The sequence below is a fragment of the Amphichorda felina genome (genome assembly GCF_050947745.1).
Source record: "Amphichorda felina strain 45539 chromosome Unknown scaffold_2, whole genome shotgun sequence".
Taxonomy (NCBI): domain Eukaryota; kingdom Fungi; phylum Ascomycota; class Sordariomycetes; order Hypocreales; family Bionectriaceae; genus Amphichorda; species Amphichorda felina.
In genome coordinates, this window is record NW_028145048.1 from 2955891 (window position 1) to 2972182 (window position 16292).

Genomic DNA, 16292 nt, shown 5'->3' on the forward strand with positions numbered 1-16292 from the left:
CTATCGACGGGCATGGCCACCCCGAGTGTCTCAAACTCGTCCAGGATTTTATCGTACATTCTTTTTGGATAAATACTTAGCAACATCGGCTCAAGAATGGGGTTCTGTGGGGGTCTAGGTGACTATCCAAGAGGCCCAGAGCTGGTACTTTATCCAGGCTCAGGAATACCCAATACTACGCTTTCGGAGACAGAAAATCTTGCCCAGGGAAATAAATAACCGGGGCCAATAGGCATACCTTGACTATATTGGGGTATTCATATGCGTTTTGGTGAACCTGTACATGAAGCATCTTGAAAATATGCTAACGGAGGAAGATTCACCTACCCTGGATCTAATCTAAGTAGCAAGCGCTTTCAGGCTGTGGCTTGGATATCAAACCTTATGGCTAGATGACGTAAAATATTAGCGATTATATAGAACGTAAGTTTCAAATAAGGCTTCTTTATTCAATCACTTAGTTACATTGATGGGAAACCCAATTCACAAATTTGCGGCCATAACCGGGAATTCAGAGCCACGGCCATGGAAATTAAGAGACAAATTCAAGGACTATCAAGACAAACCAAAAGCCCAAATTCCTAGCAATTCCATCCCACATTACCTCTTAAACTACCTATCTCTAATTATGAGTCTTCTTAAATACTAACATCACATCATTGAGAGACTCGGAACATTGATCGCACATGGGACCATCCGGCATCGGCTCCGACCGGCTCCACTTTTCGCATCGGAACGGACCGGTGACCGAATACGCGGCGCCTACACATGTATGCGCATGCAACGAATCGGTTAGGTTAGAGTACTATCAATTTTTTTTCTCTCATCTGTCGCTTGCTCTCTGCAATCCCAGTCCCCGATTGAACAATCCAGGCACAAAAGTGCCCTCCTTCTTGTACGATGGAGGCCGAGAAGCACGGCACCCATGGTGTCAACTCGCCTCCCGACGTGGAGACTCAGACCCCGAGTGTTAGTCAACCCACGGCTGGATGCGACGATGCCATGGCCATGGTGGGCGAGCGGCCCCACGACGTCGATCCCGCCGTGGCCGCCCGCGCGGTCCGCAAGATCGACTGGTTCCTCATGCCGGCCATGATCCTGGGCTACGGGCTCGTGTACTACGACAAGGCCATCCTGGGCGCCGCCGCCCTCTTCGGCATGACGACCGACCTCTCCCTCTCCGTTGTTGTCGACGCAGCCGCTACCCCGCCTCTGGTCGATACCAGCCGCCTCTCGTGGGCTACGTCGCTCTTCTACTTTGGCATGCTCGCAGGCCTGTACCCGCTCACCTACGCCCTGCAGCGCTTCGACATTGGGCGCATCCTGGGCGGCATCGTCATCCTGTGGTCGGCCGTGTGCCTGTCCACGGCGGGCGTGACGGGCTACAGGGGCCTGTACGTGCAGCGCTTCTTCCTGGGCTTCGTCGAGAGCATCGTCCCCACGGGCTTCATGTGCATCGTGTCCGGGTACTACACGCAGGCGGAGCAGGGCCTGCGCCAGAGCTGGTGGTTCAGCAGCACGGGCCTGTTCACCGTTATCGGGGGTGGGCTCAACTACGGCTTTGCGCAGATCGAGGGCGGCGCCCTGACGAGGTGGCAGTACATATACCTGCTGGCGGGGAGCCTGACGTTTGGGTTCGGGGCGTTCTGCTTTGCGATCCCCAACTCGCCGGTCAATGCCTGGTTCCTCACGGCGGACGAGCGGTTTGCAGCCGTGGAGAGGCTACGACACGGGCAGACGGGGGTGCGATGCCCGCAGTTCAAGCTCGGTCAGGTGAGGGAGGCAGTGCTGGATATCAAGGTGTGGTTGATATTTGTGATGATGACGACTGCGTGAGTTTCCCTTTCTCCAACCCCCCCCCACGCTCTGACCCTAATATTATTACCTACTCTGCTGACATGGGAGACCCCCAGATACACGGTCAACGGGGCCGTCTCCGGGTTTGGCCCCCTCATCGTGTCGACCTTCGGGTGGACGCCGCGACACTCGATCCTGTGGCAGTTCCCGCTTGGAGGCCTGTGCTTTGCATCCATCCTCGTCACCGGGTTCATCGGATCTCGCTTCTCGAACATGCGGTTGGTCATGCTCGTCATCTGCTGCCTGCCCGTCATTGCCGGCTGCGCCCTCATCTGGAAGTCGGAGTGGAACCACCACGCAGCGACGCCGGTGGTGGGCTACTCGCTGACGGGGACGTTTGGGGCCGTCGTGTCGCTCATCATCACGGTGGGCATGTCGAATGTGGCAGGGCACACCAAGAAGAGCTTCATGGCGGCGACCGTGTTCGTGGCGTACTGCGTGGGCAACATCATCGGGCCCCTGCTGGTCAACTCGCAGACCAGGGACCAGCACTACCCGGAGCTGTGGACGGGGCTCATCATCTGCTACGCCATCTGCATCCTGGCCAGCGCGGTGCTGTATGCAGTCCTGCGGCGTGAGAATGCGGCCAGGGAGCTGGTGGTGGGGGACGAGGAGGAGAGGGCAAAGATGGCATTCCAGGACCTGACAGACAGGCAGAACCCGTATTTCAGATACGTCTATTGATAAGTGGCCGGGAGCGAGTTCCTAGCTCGGCGGTATTTTGTGATGTTTTCTTTTTTTTCGCGTCAGCGTGGATTACCATGTACTAATACGTACTAAGAGCACATGTATTAATGATGCTAGTACTCCGTATCCGTACTACGGGATACTCCGTACAGACTACAGCCTATCAGTACGTGTATGCAGCACGAGCTAATACCCCGTACAGGACACTACAGGGTGAGCGGATTCGTCGGGATGGATTTTGGACCCTGCAGCGTAGGCAAGACGGCCCGCCGAAAAGCGTTTTTTTTCTCCTTGCACTTTTGCCGCGTCTGGCTGGGCTCCGGCCTGGCTCTGTCTGGCCCTGGGCCCTGGTGGACGATAGGGCGGCAGATGATACCCCATGCCTTCTCCTTACTCCATGCAAATAGGGCATATTATTATGGGACTGCGCCTGCGAGACTGCGCCTGCGGGACTGCGCCTGCGAGCCGTAAGCGCAGGAGCCGGGGAGCCGCCCCGTGGATGGTTGTCGCCAATCTTACCTGCGTCTCAACAAGTCTGACGAGGACGACAAGTCGACGAGTGGACTGGAGTCTCAGCCTCTCATTGAGTCGCGAGGGAGCCTCACTCACGTCCCATAGAGGCTAGGGCCCACGCCGATTACTCGCATTCGCGATGACACGCGCGGTGCAATTAGGCTCGACGGGCCGGAGGCGAAGCTGCTGACTGGGCATGACAATAATTGGGGACCGTTCCATTGCAGTCGTGGGCTCGTGGCGATTTGGGGGGAGGGGCATCTCCGCATAGTATTGTGCATTGCGGGTTCTGGCCTTCTGGAAAAGGGCATGGTGTAGTCTGTACTCCGTACTACAGGGTCCTCATCTTGGTGAAAGCTGAGGGGCCTGTCAATCCGAAACATGCGCCCTGATGGGCGAGTCGCAGCTCTCGCGGGGCCCCGTTGGCTCTGTTACAGGCCGGGAAAAGGCAGAAGATTGCTCAATTACGGAGAAACGTCGAGGTGTGCCAAGCCGCACTCCGGCGGTCTCGGAGCCAAGACTCCGCGATCCAAGATACGGCTGACTCGTTACAGGCAGGCCCAGCCAGACAAGCCAGACAAGCCAGACGAGCTAAGTAGACATCTAGGCAGCCAGGCGAGCGCTGGTCCGGTGGTCCCGCAAGCTCCATGTCCACTTCTAGGTCGCGGATACGGCCGTGGCCCCGGAGAGGCGCTGAGAAGTCGCTACGAGTCGCTGTGACTGGAGGCTCCTCGAGTCGGGGGCCAAGGATCGACGGGAAGCCCGCCGAAGGACCACATCGCTCGCCATGCCATGGTCAGATTAGTAGATGGTTAGCTCGTCAGACTGTCCCTACTCCCTAGCGGCATGGAAGACTCCGGACTATTGCTTCTGAGCTTCAGCTGCTGCTATATAATGGCTCGCAGCTCCCCGCGAATCGGTCTATGATCTGCACTCTCCATCGTTCCCAGTTCCATCCGACTTACACGATGATTGCTCCCAAGGCCCTCCTCCCGCTCGCCTCGCTCCTCTTTGGGGCGAGCGCCTCGCCCCTGAACGCCCACCTGTACAGGCGCCAGGCGAGCCTCAACTCCTGCCTCGAGGCCTCCAGCCTCGACTACGTCGACTCCAACTCGGCCGACTGGACCGATGCCATTGTGCCTCACAACCTGCGCGAGCCCGTGACGCCCCGTGCCATCGTCTACGCCATGTCCAACGAGAACGTCCAGCACGCCCTGCTGTGCGGTGTCGAGGCCGGTATCAAGGTCACTGCCAAGAGCGGTGGTCACAGCTACGCCTCCATGGGCCTGGGTGGTGATGACGGTCACCTTGTCATCCAGCTCGACCACTGGTATGGTGTCGAGCTGCGCGACGACAACACCGCCATTATCAACGCCGGTACCAGGCTGGGTGTTGTCGCCCTCGAGCTGTACAACCAGGGCAAGCGTGGCATCTCCCACGGAACCTGCCCCAGGTGAGTCCACCATTCTCCCCCCCCTCCCCCAATGCCCAAGAATGGCTCGATGAAGATCGCGGCTAACACGTGTTCTGCAGCGTTGGTGTCGGTGGCCATGTCGGCCACGGCGGCTTCGGTTTCTCCTCCCACACCCACGGTCTGGCCCTCGACGCCGTCATTGGCGCCAACATCGTCCTCGCTGACGGATCACTTGTGCACGCCTCCAAGACGGAGAACGAGGATCTCTTCTGGGCCATCAGCGGTGCCTCCTCGTCTTTCGGCATCGTCGTCCAGTACGAGGTCGAGACCTTTGACGTGTCCGAGACCTTCACCTCGTTCAAGATCTCGTCCACCATCCCCACCGGCACCAAGGAGGAGGCTGCTGATTCCCTCCTGGCCTTCCAGGAGGTCCTCGAGCAGGGCGGCCTGGACCAGAAGCTGAACATGCGCGTCGAGCTCGGCGCTATCGTCACCGTCGAGGCCGTCTACCACGGCTCTCTTGAGGACGGCAAGGCTGCCCTGAAGGCCTTCGAGGACCCTCTTCGTTTTGACTGGTCGTCCAACTCGACCTCGGCTGTCGAGGCTACTTGGCTCGATACTCTTGACCAGTGGACCAACGGCGACCCGCTCAACATTACCTATCCTTTTGGAGGAGTGAGTCCACTGTCCCGATCTGGTTGAACAGGGACGCAACTTGCTAACCCGAGCAGCACGACTACAGCTACATCTCCAGCTTGGTCACCAAGCACATCCCCAAGGAGTCTATGCACTCCTTCATGGCCTTCCTGTACGACGTCGGTCTGGCCGACGGCACCCTCCCCTGGTGGCTGCAGATGGACGTCCTCGGCGACCCCAACTCTGCCGTCGCCGCCGTGCCCCCCAACGTGACCTCCTTCTCGCACCGCGACAAGCTCTGGATGTTCCAGTTCGCCTCGCCCCTCGTGACCGGCAACCCCGACGAGGAGGGCGCCTTCGCGCTCGTCAACGCCTTCATGGACAGCCTCAAGACGGGCATGTCCGAGGGCGAGTGGGGCCGCTACGCCAACTACATCGACTCGCAGCTCAGCCGCGAGGACGCCCAGGAGCAGTACTGGTCCACCAACCTGCGCAGGCTGCAGTCCATCAAGGCCAAGTACGACCCCACCGAGGTCTTCTACAACCCCCAGTCCATCGAGCCCGTTGCCTAAGCGGCGCGCGCTGTTGGCCAGGATGTGTTGCGGCTCATACACGACATAGAATGCCCATAGAATACACACCTCTGGGCGATACTAGAAATGGAGAATTGGATTTGTGCAAACATTTGGCCGCCTTGCCCCTGACAGCGTGAAGTCATGTGCCATGAGAGCCTTGCAGAGTTGAACCTGACATCTAATCAGCCAGTATTATATGATAGGTGTCGTAAATGGTAGTACACGTACCGTAAATGGATGAGGACTCCGTATGCGCGACATCGATTTCCACCCAACCATCTCCGGTCCCGGGTCTCGGCAGACTCGCCTGAAGTATTCGGGAGTTAACCCCGGCAATTAATTTGATAAGCAGACTAATCTATATAATTAGTCACATATGTGAACCAATCGTTTGAAACTTCGATCATACCGTTATGAGTGGCTTCTGCCACAGCTCCAAGCCTCTCCAATAGTACTGATTGAGCTGACCATAGCTGGGCATGTATGTCTAGAAAGACCTGCGAAATTTGATCCATTTGAAAATGAAGCTCATCGCCACTCTAGACGCAACGTCGTTGGGCAGATGTCTCATCCCCTCCATGGTACAGCCTCATGTAACGCCGACAACGTGATGACCCAGGTACACAGCCCTCTTGCATGCATCATGCTGCATGTACCTACATGTACCTAAAGGCAGCATACACGTACATTCCAACGTACACGTACATGCAAGACCCGCATAATCCGGTCACTGCCACTTGGTCTACTGGAATCTCCCCGCACCACACATTGAGGTGTTTCTACAGCTCAGTGCTCCTGGGGCGATGTGGCGCAGGTCTGGCTACACAGCCGAGCTCTGGTCAGCAAGGGCATTTGAACAATAGGCAAGTGTCCACGTTTATTTCGACTGGCGACAGGAACGAGACCATGTAATGGGTCACATAAATCTAGAATCTGTGGCCCCTCCCGACTACACAGACAGTGGACCACGATCTGCTGTTTGCTCACCTATACCCGGGTCCCCAGTCTTCGTCATGTCGGAAGGCGACGAGTTGTGCGAGGTTTGCATCGAGAAGGACCTTTTCTCGTTGTTCACTGGGCCCCGCTACTCTGTCGGCGGCTTCGATCAGAAATGCCCCCACCAAATGGGAACACTCCAACAGGTCAAGAACAACGAGAGATGCCCATTGTGTCGACTGATAAAGCACGATGTTTACTCAGACTGGACTCCCCAGTACGGCAAGAATTCCGACGCCGGATGCGACCTTACCAAAATCTGGTGCATCCTCTATCCGCTACGTATCGACTACACTGAAGACACCAAGTATGTGGGCGACAGGACAAAGGAAATGCTGGCAACCCGGGTGGAGATTCGTTTGAAGGCCGCCGAGGACTCTTCTGAGAAGGAAGAGTCTTTCGCCCAGAGACATCTAAGCGGTCCTGGTATCCTGCTGCTCTCCCCCGAGTCGGTCGATCCCGCTCGACCACTTCTCAACGGATTTCGTGCCGGCTCTGTTCAAAATGGTCTCCTCAAGCTGTCAGAGTGGATGAGGACATGCCATCAGCACCACAAAGAGTGCAACCACCTGGAGTCTCACAAGGGATCTGCGCTTGAGCCGAGCCAAATTCGGGTCATTGACGTGAGGGAACGAAAACTGGTCGACCGTGATATAACCACTGTCACTTATGCGGCCCTTAGTTACGTCTGGGGGCAGGGTCATCGGCAGTATAGCAAGCTCGCCAGCAACCTGCGAGTTGGGGAAGATGGAGTTGTGTATCTACCAACCGCTGCTCCTCAGGTCGTGGAAGATGCCATCTATGTCTGCATGGCTCTTTCCATCCCGTATCTCTGGGCAGATCTCTACTGCCTTCACCAGGACGATCCCGACCTGAAGGCTGCCGAAATCAAGGCCATGGGATCCATATACCGACGCTCCCACATCACCCTCGTTGTGGGCTTAGTAGCAACAAGGGTGAAAACTGATGTTGCATTCGAAGACCGGGGATTCTTACATCAGCTTACCACCGACGACGTGGGCTCTGCACAGATGATTGAAACTATCGCCAACCGAAGATATATATCGGCACTACCTAGTATCACTAGGCAGATTCAGGGTTCGGAGTGGTGCAGCAGAGGCTGGACTTTCCAGGAGGGCCAGATGGCGAGACGGGTAGCCTTCTTTGGGAACTACGACGTATCCTTCATGTGCGGTGCGGGACACTGGAGGGAGTCCCTCCACTCGGGAGAGTTTGGACACGACGTAAATATAACTGGTGTGGACTTGCGCTCCAACGGATACTATGTCCTCTCCGCATTCATGTGGCTCCGGAGCAGCGAATGGGATTTCAGCGACTATGATGCCGTCGCCCTAGCCTACTCCCAGCGGAGGCTATCCTATGAGTCCGACAGGCTGGACGCCATCTCGGGATGCTTCAACATGGTAGCGCAGAAAAAGGGCATCCATTTCATCTCTGGGCTGCCCTCTGCTGATTTTCACTACGCTCTTTTGTTCCATGGCGAGAACGACCGTTTTCGAGCGGGGTTTCCAAGCTGGTCATGGGCTGGCTGGTATGCCATGAACCAGATGCACTTCATCTACCCCAAGGCGAGTGCCTCACTAGTCCTGACTCAGACTGAGGATGGGGAATTTGAGTACCGGGGTCCGGATGCCCCTGATGGAGAGTTGGAAGGCGTTCTCCTTCGGCCGACCCTAGAAAGCCCCCATCGAGTGAACAAGTGTGCCCAGAAGCTGGCAACTCTAGAGGTCTCGGAATCAAGAGGGACTTTAACAATCACATCAGAAGCCGCAAGGTTCTTCGTCGACATTGAACCTGCATTGGGGACGCCACTCTATGGGACTGGAGAATGGTCAGAGAGAATGTTCCCCCCCGATTTTGACACCACAAGCGGTCATTTTGCCACACACTGGGCCCCCGAGGTAGAGTACAATAAGCCATACCAGCGCCTCCGCCTGCGTGACTCTTCTGGAAACACATACAAGGAGCTTCGTCGCTGGACAAATCATGGACTTGTTGTCCTGGTGGAACTGCCCATGACTCTGCGAGGGTCGACCTTGACCTGGCTCCTGCGCGATGGAATTGAGCTGATTCGGATTGTCGAGATTAAGTTTCTTGAAGGGCACGAGAAGATGAAACCCTTTCATCATGTACTCTGCTTAGGTATCGATAGGAGCGAGGGTATTCCGGGGCAAGGGCGACGGATGGGCATGTTTTGCATCCCGAAAGAGGCGTGGGACAAGGCAGAGCCTCGGGAAATGGAGGTGACTTTTCGATAAGAGGAGTAGGTTTGTAGAGAGCTTGTAAGCAAAGAAACGTGGTATATATAAATGCATGTAGTAGCCGTCAACTCAGAATTAGGGTTAGGCCAAACGTAGTAGGTAGACATAGGAGTAAAGTACCTGTGGCTAAAGGGCCGACAGGTGAGTCTTCTACCCATTTCAGCAGAAGTGGCTGAGTAGACGTAACATGTCGGGGCCATATTCATATTAACTACCAATAGTATGTAATCAAAGTCTTGATGACCTCATGCTGGTGGTCTGGCGAAATCGTTCCTAGAGAAGATATAAGAAGACAACTTACCTAGAAAGAGATTTGCTCGGACCAAAAAGTCAAACCACAGCGGGTGCAGTGGCGCCTTCTTGCCGGACATATGTTCGATGCTGACACTTCTAATTCTACCACCGTTGTCCACGGGGAATATTCTCAACGACTGCCGTAGGCTAATGGTGATCACATTGCAGGGAATCGTCAGGGGTCTCAGCTAACACGAAGCTATGCAGCCAACGACATATCCGACCGCAATTTCAACACCCTAATGTGCAAGCAGCGGATGTATTCAACCCTAAACTCAAAGTGCAGGGGGACTCAGAGATCCGCAGTAGCTTACGGCAGCCATTGAGATGGGCCTGACATCTTGATCTCATTTCAAAATCGCCGGTGAGCCTGTTTCTTTTTGCTGTCAGCCGTCGTGCTGGGTCAAGAGGAGAGTGAAAGGATAACAGGAGGGGAGGACTGAACTTGATGTTACCTTACCTAGTAGGCATTGAAATTCTTTCCATTGTATTACCTGGGAACGGAGATTGGGGGCCATTATGATCTTGGGGGCGTTTCAAGATGCATCTCGACCGGCGAGAGCGTTGGCTGTGGACGACATATGTACCATTGGGGTCTAGATTCATCTCAGCCTTCCATCCTGCAGGAGCTTAGCTGTGACGAATGCAAGGTAGTAATCAGCATGCGGCTAATATGAAGCAATCAAGCAACAGTCGGTGTCGCGAATTTAGCCGCCCGCCACCAACAAAACACGCTCGTTCGTTTGAGTCAGCGGAAATCTGCCATGGGGGAAAACGACGTGCCATTGACGCAGGAAACGCGCGGCCATGCAATGATCCCGTGATGTCGCGGATCAGTACATATATCAATCGATATCCGGAAGGATGCGACAGCAAGCGTGTCAAGCGCAGCCTCATGCATCAATTGATGTACGGGTAGGTCGTCCGTGGAATAGAGTTCCCCCAGGAACATGAACACGTTACGGCTCACTACTGGAAACGGGGGACACCGATGGACCATGAACCGTGGTGCCCAAAACAATGCCTCGGGGCGAGGAACATTAATTATGGGAAAATGTGCAGAGTGCAGATGTGCAGATGCGCAGATGCATTATGGCCCATCGGTTGTTGGCCTCCATGATCCCTCCGATTTACACAGAGTCGTCCGGATGAACTGCGTCCCCGTGAAGATTCGGGGTCTCGGCTCAGGCCCAGATCAGCCATCAGGATTCGGGAATCTCCAGCGGCCTGGAGGGGGCGGATCTTCAATGTCAGCTATGTGGATTCTACTCCGTACCCCATACTGGATATTAGTATTGCGGAGTTTGCAGCAGCGACATCCGGAACTATGAGACGCCTCGTGGCGGGTTTATGTATCCGTGCTGCGTACTTCGTCTTACCAGCATTACTGCTAATGCGTTCTCGTATGCATCTGCAAAGTGGCCAAGGCCGTGTAATTATCTTGGGCGACCGTCTTTCTGCAGGTTGGCCTTGACCAGGGGCGTCCCAGACACAACGTTCAACACATGCAGCTATGGGCCCATGTTGGCGGCCAGGGATGAAGGGCTGCCCCAATTACACTAGTATTAATACGTATCAACAACATGGCCCCCCGTGGACGGTGGCACGAACCGAGCAATTATAGCTCCTACCTGTTGTATTGCGGGGAATCAATAGTATCATTTTTAAGCTTGTCCATTTCATCCTTAGGATCTGGCCAAGCAGCAATATATTACTACATAGTAATAGCCCATCTGGAGCAGCAACAGGGTTCCCCAGGCCGAGACGTTGCATGCCAATGGCACCATGTACACCATGTCCCTGTCCAGGCCAAAACATGATTCAAGCTCGTTCGACACCATAATACACCTGGCGTTGGAACTTGGCAGCAGAGCCCTTTCTGTTCCTCCCCATGGTTATTTTCTTCCTCCCGCTGTGTTGGCCACGTTTGCGAATTCAATATTGACTATACCCCAATGACAGTTCCATTCATCCGGACCCCACTCTCTCTCCCTTTGCGAATACCCCGGAACGCGAGACTGCACATACGACGGCTGAAATGATATAGGCTACAAGACGGCACGCGAGGACAGGCAGGACTTGTGGGATCATCGTTACACCGTGGGCTGACATGTGGCCGCCTGGGATCCAACTGGTCAGCGCGTCGTGCCAAGCCGTTGTCTTGCATCGGACCATGCCACTCCTGGAAAAGGCCCCCTACGCCCCGGATCCATGGTTCTCCGGTGGCTTGGGCCTCCCCTGTGCTCTGTCATGAATCCTGGAGATCCTGGCATCCAGCCTGTGCTTTCGAGGGATGCTACCTGGGACGGTACATGAGATCCTCGGCCAACACCACTCCCTTATGAAATAATAGATAATACGCAGGGAGCAGCCTCGAACAATGAGAGACCCCTCCCCCCTTCCCTTGCTTCCCCTCCCTTCCCCATCATCACAGTTGCGAAATCCTACCCAGAGTGAGACACCCACGAGGCCACGACTCACACAAGTGCCATGCCACATCCACGAGGCCGGCAACGTCAAACCCATCGAGGGTAAACCGTCGTCGACCTTGATGCTCCGTACGCCCGAGCAGCAAGAGCCACCTCGCCCCCATCCGGCACCATGTCTGGGCTGAACGATGACCAGCTCATCGCTGTGAGCAACATCGAGAGGGCCTGCTCCATCCTCTCCATCCTCGCCTCCGTCTTCGTCATTGTCACCTTCTGCCTCTCCAGCAGCTTCCACAAGCCCGTCAACCGCCTCGTCTTCTACGCCACCTTTGGCAACATCCTGACCAATGTCGGCACACTCATGTCTCGCACCTACGTCGAGGCGCCCAACTCGGTGGGCTGCCAGTTCCAGGCTTTCTTGATACAGATGTAAGCGGGGCACTTTCATGTTCAGTTTGTCCATACCTCGTGGCCTTTACCGCCATTCATGAGACCCCTTGTTCCCGTCGGCCCAAACCTATCCCCGTGCTGACACCCGAGGCCCGGGTTTTACAGGTTCATGCCGGCAGATGCATTCTGGACCCTGGCCATGGCCATCAACGTCTACCTCACATTCTACTACAGGTTCGACGCACGGCGGCTGCGGAAGATGGAAGTGCCCTACCTGTTCTGCTGCTATGGGATTCCCTTTATTCCGGCCATCGTCTATCTCTTCCTACGGAACAGCCATGGGGACCGTGTGTACGGCAATGCAGTCCTATGGTGCTGGGTGACGACAGAGTGGAATCTCTGGCGCATCCTGACATTCTATGGACCTGTCTGGTGTGTATTCAGCACAGTCATCTTTACAGGGACATGTCCTCTGACATTGCTAGGATCCTTATCCTCGCCACCATGTTCATCTACATCCGTTGCGGCCGGACCATCTACTACAAGCGCAAAGACCTACAGCATATCCGCCCGTCCGACTCCGATCCCATGTCGTTCAACGAAGAAGCAACTACCACCCTAAAAACCACCGAGGTGACAGTCACATCCACCGAAGCACCCCTGGACAGCCCCATACAGCTGCAGCCCATGAGCCGCGGCGGAACAACAACAACCACGGCCTCCAACGGCGGCTACTTTGTCACTCCCGGCGGCTACGTCGTCACCATCGCGGCCACCCCCCGCCGCCCTTCCACGACCCACAACAAGGGCAGCAGCAGCAGCAAGGGTGCTTCCTCACAGGCAGCAGCAAGCAGACCCTCGGCAGCGTCGGGCCCGCAGACGGCGCGGCGCGTGACGTACGAGGTCAACAACGCGGCGTGGGCGTACACCAAGTGCGCGATCCTGTTCTTCACGGCGCTGCTCATCACGTGGATCCCGTCGAGCGCGAACCGCGTGTACTCGTTCGTGCACGGGACGACGATCCCGACGCTCGAGTTCATGAGCGCGTTCGTGCTGCCGCTGCAGGGCTTCTGGAACGCCATCATCTACGCCGTCACGTCGTGGAACGCGTGCAAGAACCTGTGGGGCGACATGCGCCAGGGGAGGAGGCCGGTCGTCACGGAGCTGGTGGGCGGGATGCAGCCGCGTGGCCAGCAGACGACGTATGGTCAGGAGTTGACGGCGTCGCAGTCGAGATCGGCGCGGAGGACGAGGAAGGGCGGCGGAGGCGAGTCGGAGAGCATGACAGAGCTGGCGGGCAGTGATGGGCGGTCGATATAAAGGGTGGCTAGCATCGTACAATACAGTGTCATATTACTTCATGTGTAACGACTATCTCATTGACGAGTTCAAGGAGGGAAAGAGGGGGCTTGGTGTAGTATTAGCAGTCTAGAACCACAGGTACATATTAGATGATGGGGCCCAGCTCCAAGACAGCCATTGGGCCCATCTTTGGCGAGCTCATTGCGGTCCGGTAACTAGTACTAGCGCTTACGGGGGCAGGGTCGCGACATTGCCACCGAGGTTGTCAGATAGACAAATAGAGTTAAATCCTAGGACCTGGTATAATCCAGATTGAGAAACGGAGCGGCCTGCCTCCGAGATGCGGCAATGCGCCGGGCCGATCCCCCCATCTCGACTGCCGTTCAACTGTCATACTTGAAGGGGATGTCAATCTTCACTTGACCAAGATTACTCTTGCAAATTCCATGTTTGTTCGAATTGCATATACTATCTGTCAACTACCCATCACATCATCCCCACATAAGAATTTCATAACGTGAAGCGTCGCGCGCTGGGAACTAGACCCCAAGGCCAACCCCCAACGGTAGAGCACCTCTGCTCAGCAGCAACTCAATCATTGGCATGACCCTCCCACAAGCATCACCGCAAAGCAGCAGCCATAGCCCTGAGCCCCATCCCCACCGGGAGAGGACAGGTCCACGCATCGTCCCGCTTAGGCGCCGTTGCCGTTGTAGATGATGCGGTTGGGGCTGCCAGTTCCGGGGTTGGTGACCTTGCCGGTCGTGGCCAGGGCGTTGAGGCGGGCGGCGGCGTTGGCGGTGGTCAGGCCCTCGAGGGAGCGGAGGTAGAGGACCAGGCCGGTGACGTGGGGGGTGGCCATGGAGGTGCCCGAGATGGTGTTGGTGGCCGAGTTGGAGCCGATCCACGAGGACAGGATGGAGCTGCGCGAGAGAGGTCAGTCACCGACAATGCCAGATGATATGGTGGGTTTTGTGCTTGGAGAACTCACCTGCCGGGGGCAAAGATGTCGACGATGGCGCCGTAGTTGCTGAAGGACGAGCGGGCCCAGGCAGAGTCAATGGAGCCGACGGTGATAGCGTTGGCGGCAGAGGCGGGCGAGTAGTTGGCAGCGTTGGCATTGTCATTGCCAGCAGCGACGACGGAGAGGACACCGCTGGAGTAGGCATTGTTCACGGCAGTGTTGAAGGCGGAAGAGTATCCACCGCCTATGTGGGAGCGAAGGGGAGTCAGTCTGGGACATTGAGGGAGTCAAGTGTCAGGGGGCGTAGCCATTCTTACCAAGAGACATGCTGATGGCAGCGGTGTTGGTGCGGCCCTTGGCGATGATGTCGTTCACGGCCCAGTTGAAGCCGTCCAGGATGATGGACGTGGAGCTGGACGAGCCCTGGAAGACCTTGACGGCGATGATGGTGGTCTTCTTGGCGACACCGTAGGTCGTTCCGCCAATGGTGCCAGCAACGTGAGTGCCGTGGCCGTTGGCATCAGCATCGCTGCCGCCGACGGCGTTGTAGCCGGTAGAGGCACGGCCAACGAACTCGTTGTGAGTCGACAGGATGCCCGTGTCGACAATGTAGGCATAGGTGCCGCTTCCAGCAGAGCTGTCGTAGATGTAGCTCGTGGAGCCCGGAGTGCGGTGCGAGACGGTGCCCAGACCCCAGGGAGCGCCAGTCTGCGTGACGAGGGCGGCCGTGCTGAACTCATCATCACGAGGCTCCTCATGGACTTCGTCAAAGAGGTGCCAGACCTGGTCCGCCTCGACATCATAGACCTGGTCGAAACGTGTTTAGTTGGATGAAATAGTAGGACCTAACCATGAAGCCAAACTTACATCGGGGCTGTTCTTGATCTCCTCGATGGTGGCCTCGTCGAACTCGCCAACGTAGGCGTTGAAGTTCTTGATGTGGAACTCCTTCTCAATGCCCGAGGTGTCGCGGCGGCTCAGGCTGCGCTTGTGGACATCTCCGACCCAGGCGACGTGAGATTTGAAGTCGGCAACATCCTCCTTGAGGGTCACGATGTACTTGTTGGGGATGACCTCGGGCTTGACACGCTTGTCAGCAGGCGCGGGAGCGGCGAAGGCAGCGGGAATCGCTCCCAGGAGGAGGGCAAGGCGGCGAAGATTGACCATGGTGAAGGCAAGAGTGAGAAGGCTGGTTTGAGAGGATTGGAGCTGATGCAGATGAGGATATCTCGTCCTCAAGGGGATATCAAAGCCTCTTATATAGACATTGGAACCTACCTACCTACCTTGCATGTATCCTCTCATACATGTACCTGAGCAGGCTAGCCGAAGAATACGATGCCCATCCTCCAAGAGTATCTTACTCAAGGGATCCCTTTTCGAAGGAGACCCCTCGCCTAGCTACACGCCTAGACGGGCGATGTTCCTGCTTTGACGCCATCACGGCCATGACGATATCTGAATCAATAGTGTCGTGAGCACTGCCTTGGCGCCCCCGGCAGTGTAACCCAACCAGGCTCGAGTTTGTAATATGGGGCGGGAAAGGCGCATTCATCGGCGCGTGTTGTTTCTGAGGGGCTCCTCTGCATATTCAATGGCTTTGGACCAATCCCTCATGATGGCCATCGCGGCATCTCTCTCCCAGAAGATTAGTCCAGGAACCGATCACTTCTAGTACAGGCGATCCCGTGATAGACATGATCAGCTCCCAAAAACGGACCCTGAATGTCGGGGATTTCACGTCGATCCGGCTCGTTGCCGAGAATGCGTCCCTGAGAGTTCCCTCTACCACCTTATTTCTCTCCTCGATATCAATACTGTCTGCCGTCCCAGCCGCACCGATGCCGTCTTGGGGGTCAGCATGGAGACTATTAGCCAGTAATGGCGAGGCAAACCAGAGTTGGTGGCCACCATGACCAGGCCGGATGAGCGCCGGTCGTCCCCTGATATCCC

At 56.2% G+C, this 16292-nt stretch overlaps 5 protein-coding genes across 5 annotated transcripts; 4 read left to right on the forward strand and 1 right to left on the reverse strand.

Annotated features, from left to right (window-relative positions):
- Window positions 1–686: 686 nt before the first annotated feature.
- ACO1O0_002470 (major facilitator superfamily domain-containing protein) lies at window positions 687–2541 on the forward strand (the record flags this gene model as incomplete). Its single annotated transcript, XM_083191939.1, has 3 exons — window positions 687–770; window positions 874–1832; window positions 1914–2541. The coding sequence occupies 3 exons, from the start codon at window positions 687–689 to the stop codon at window positions 2539–2541; spliced, it is 1671 nt and encodes a 556-aa protein (XP_083053153.1).
- A 1484-nt stretch (window positions 2542–4025) lies between these two features.
- ACO1O0_002471 (FAD-binding oxidoreductase) lies at window positions 4026–5679 on the forward strand (the record flags this gene model as incomplete). The annotated part of the gene is made up of 3 exons (XM_083191940.1): window positions 4026–4510; window positions 4591–5146; window positions 5203–5679. 3 exons carry the CDS (start codon window positions 4026–4028, stop codon window positions 5677–5679), a joined length of 1518 nt encoding a protein of 505 aa, XP_083053154.1.
- Window positions 5680–6695: 1016 nt separating this feature from the next.
- Window positions 6696–8957, forward strand: ACO1O0_002472 (HET domain-containing protein; the record flags this gene model as incomplete). Its single annotated transcript, XM_083191941.1, has 1 exon — window positions 6696–8957. The coding sequence occupies one exon, from the start codon at window positions 6696–6698 to the stop codon at window positions 8955–8957; it is 2262 nt and encodes a 753-aa protein (XP_083053155.1).
- Window positions 8958–11855: 2898 nt separating this feature from the next.
- On the forward strand, window positions 11856–13393 carry ACO1O0_002473 (uncharacterized protein; the record flags this gene model as incomplete). The annotated part of the gene is made up of 3 exons (XM_083191942.1): window positions 11856–12112; window positions 12239–12505; window positions 12559–13393. 3 exons carry the CDS (start codon window positions 11856–11858, stop codon window positions 13391–13393), a joined length of 1359 nt encoding a protein of 452 aa, XP_083053156.1.
- A 676-nt stretch (window positions 13394–14069) lies between these two features.
- On the reverse strand, window positions 14070–15506 carry ACO1O0_002474 (S8 family peptidase; the record flags this gene model as incomplete). The annotated part of the gene is made up of 4 exons (XM_083191943.1): window positions 14070–14298; window positions 14367–14583; window positions 14657–15146; window positions 15207–15506. 4 exons carry the CDS (start codon window positions 15504–15506, stop codon window positions 14070–14072), a joined length of 1236 nt encoding a protein of 411 aa, XP_083053157.1.
- Between the last annotated feature and the right edge of the window lie 786 nt (window positions 15507–16292).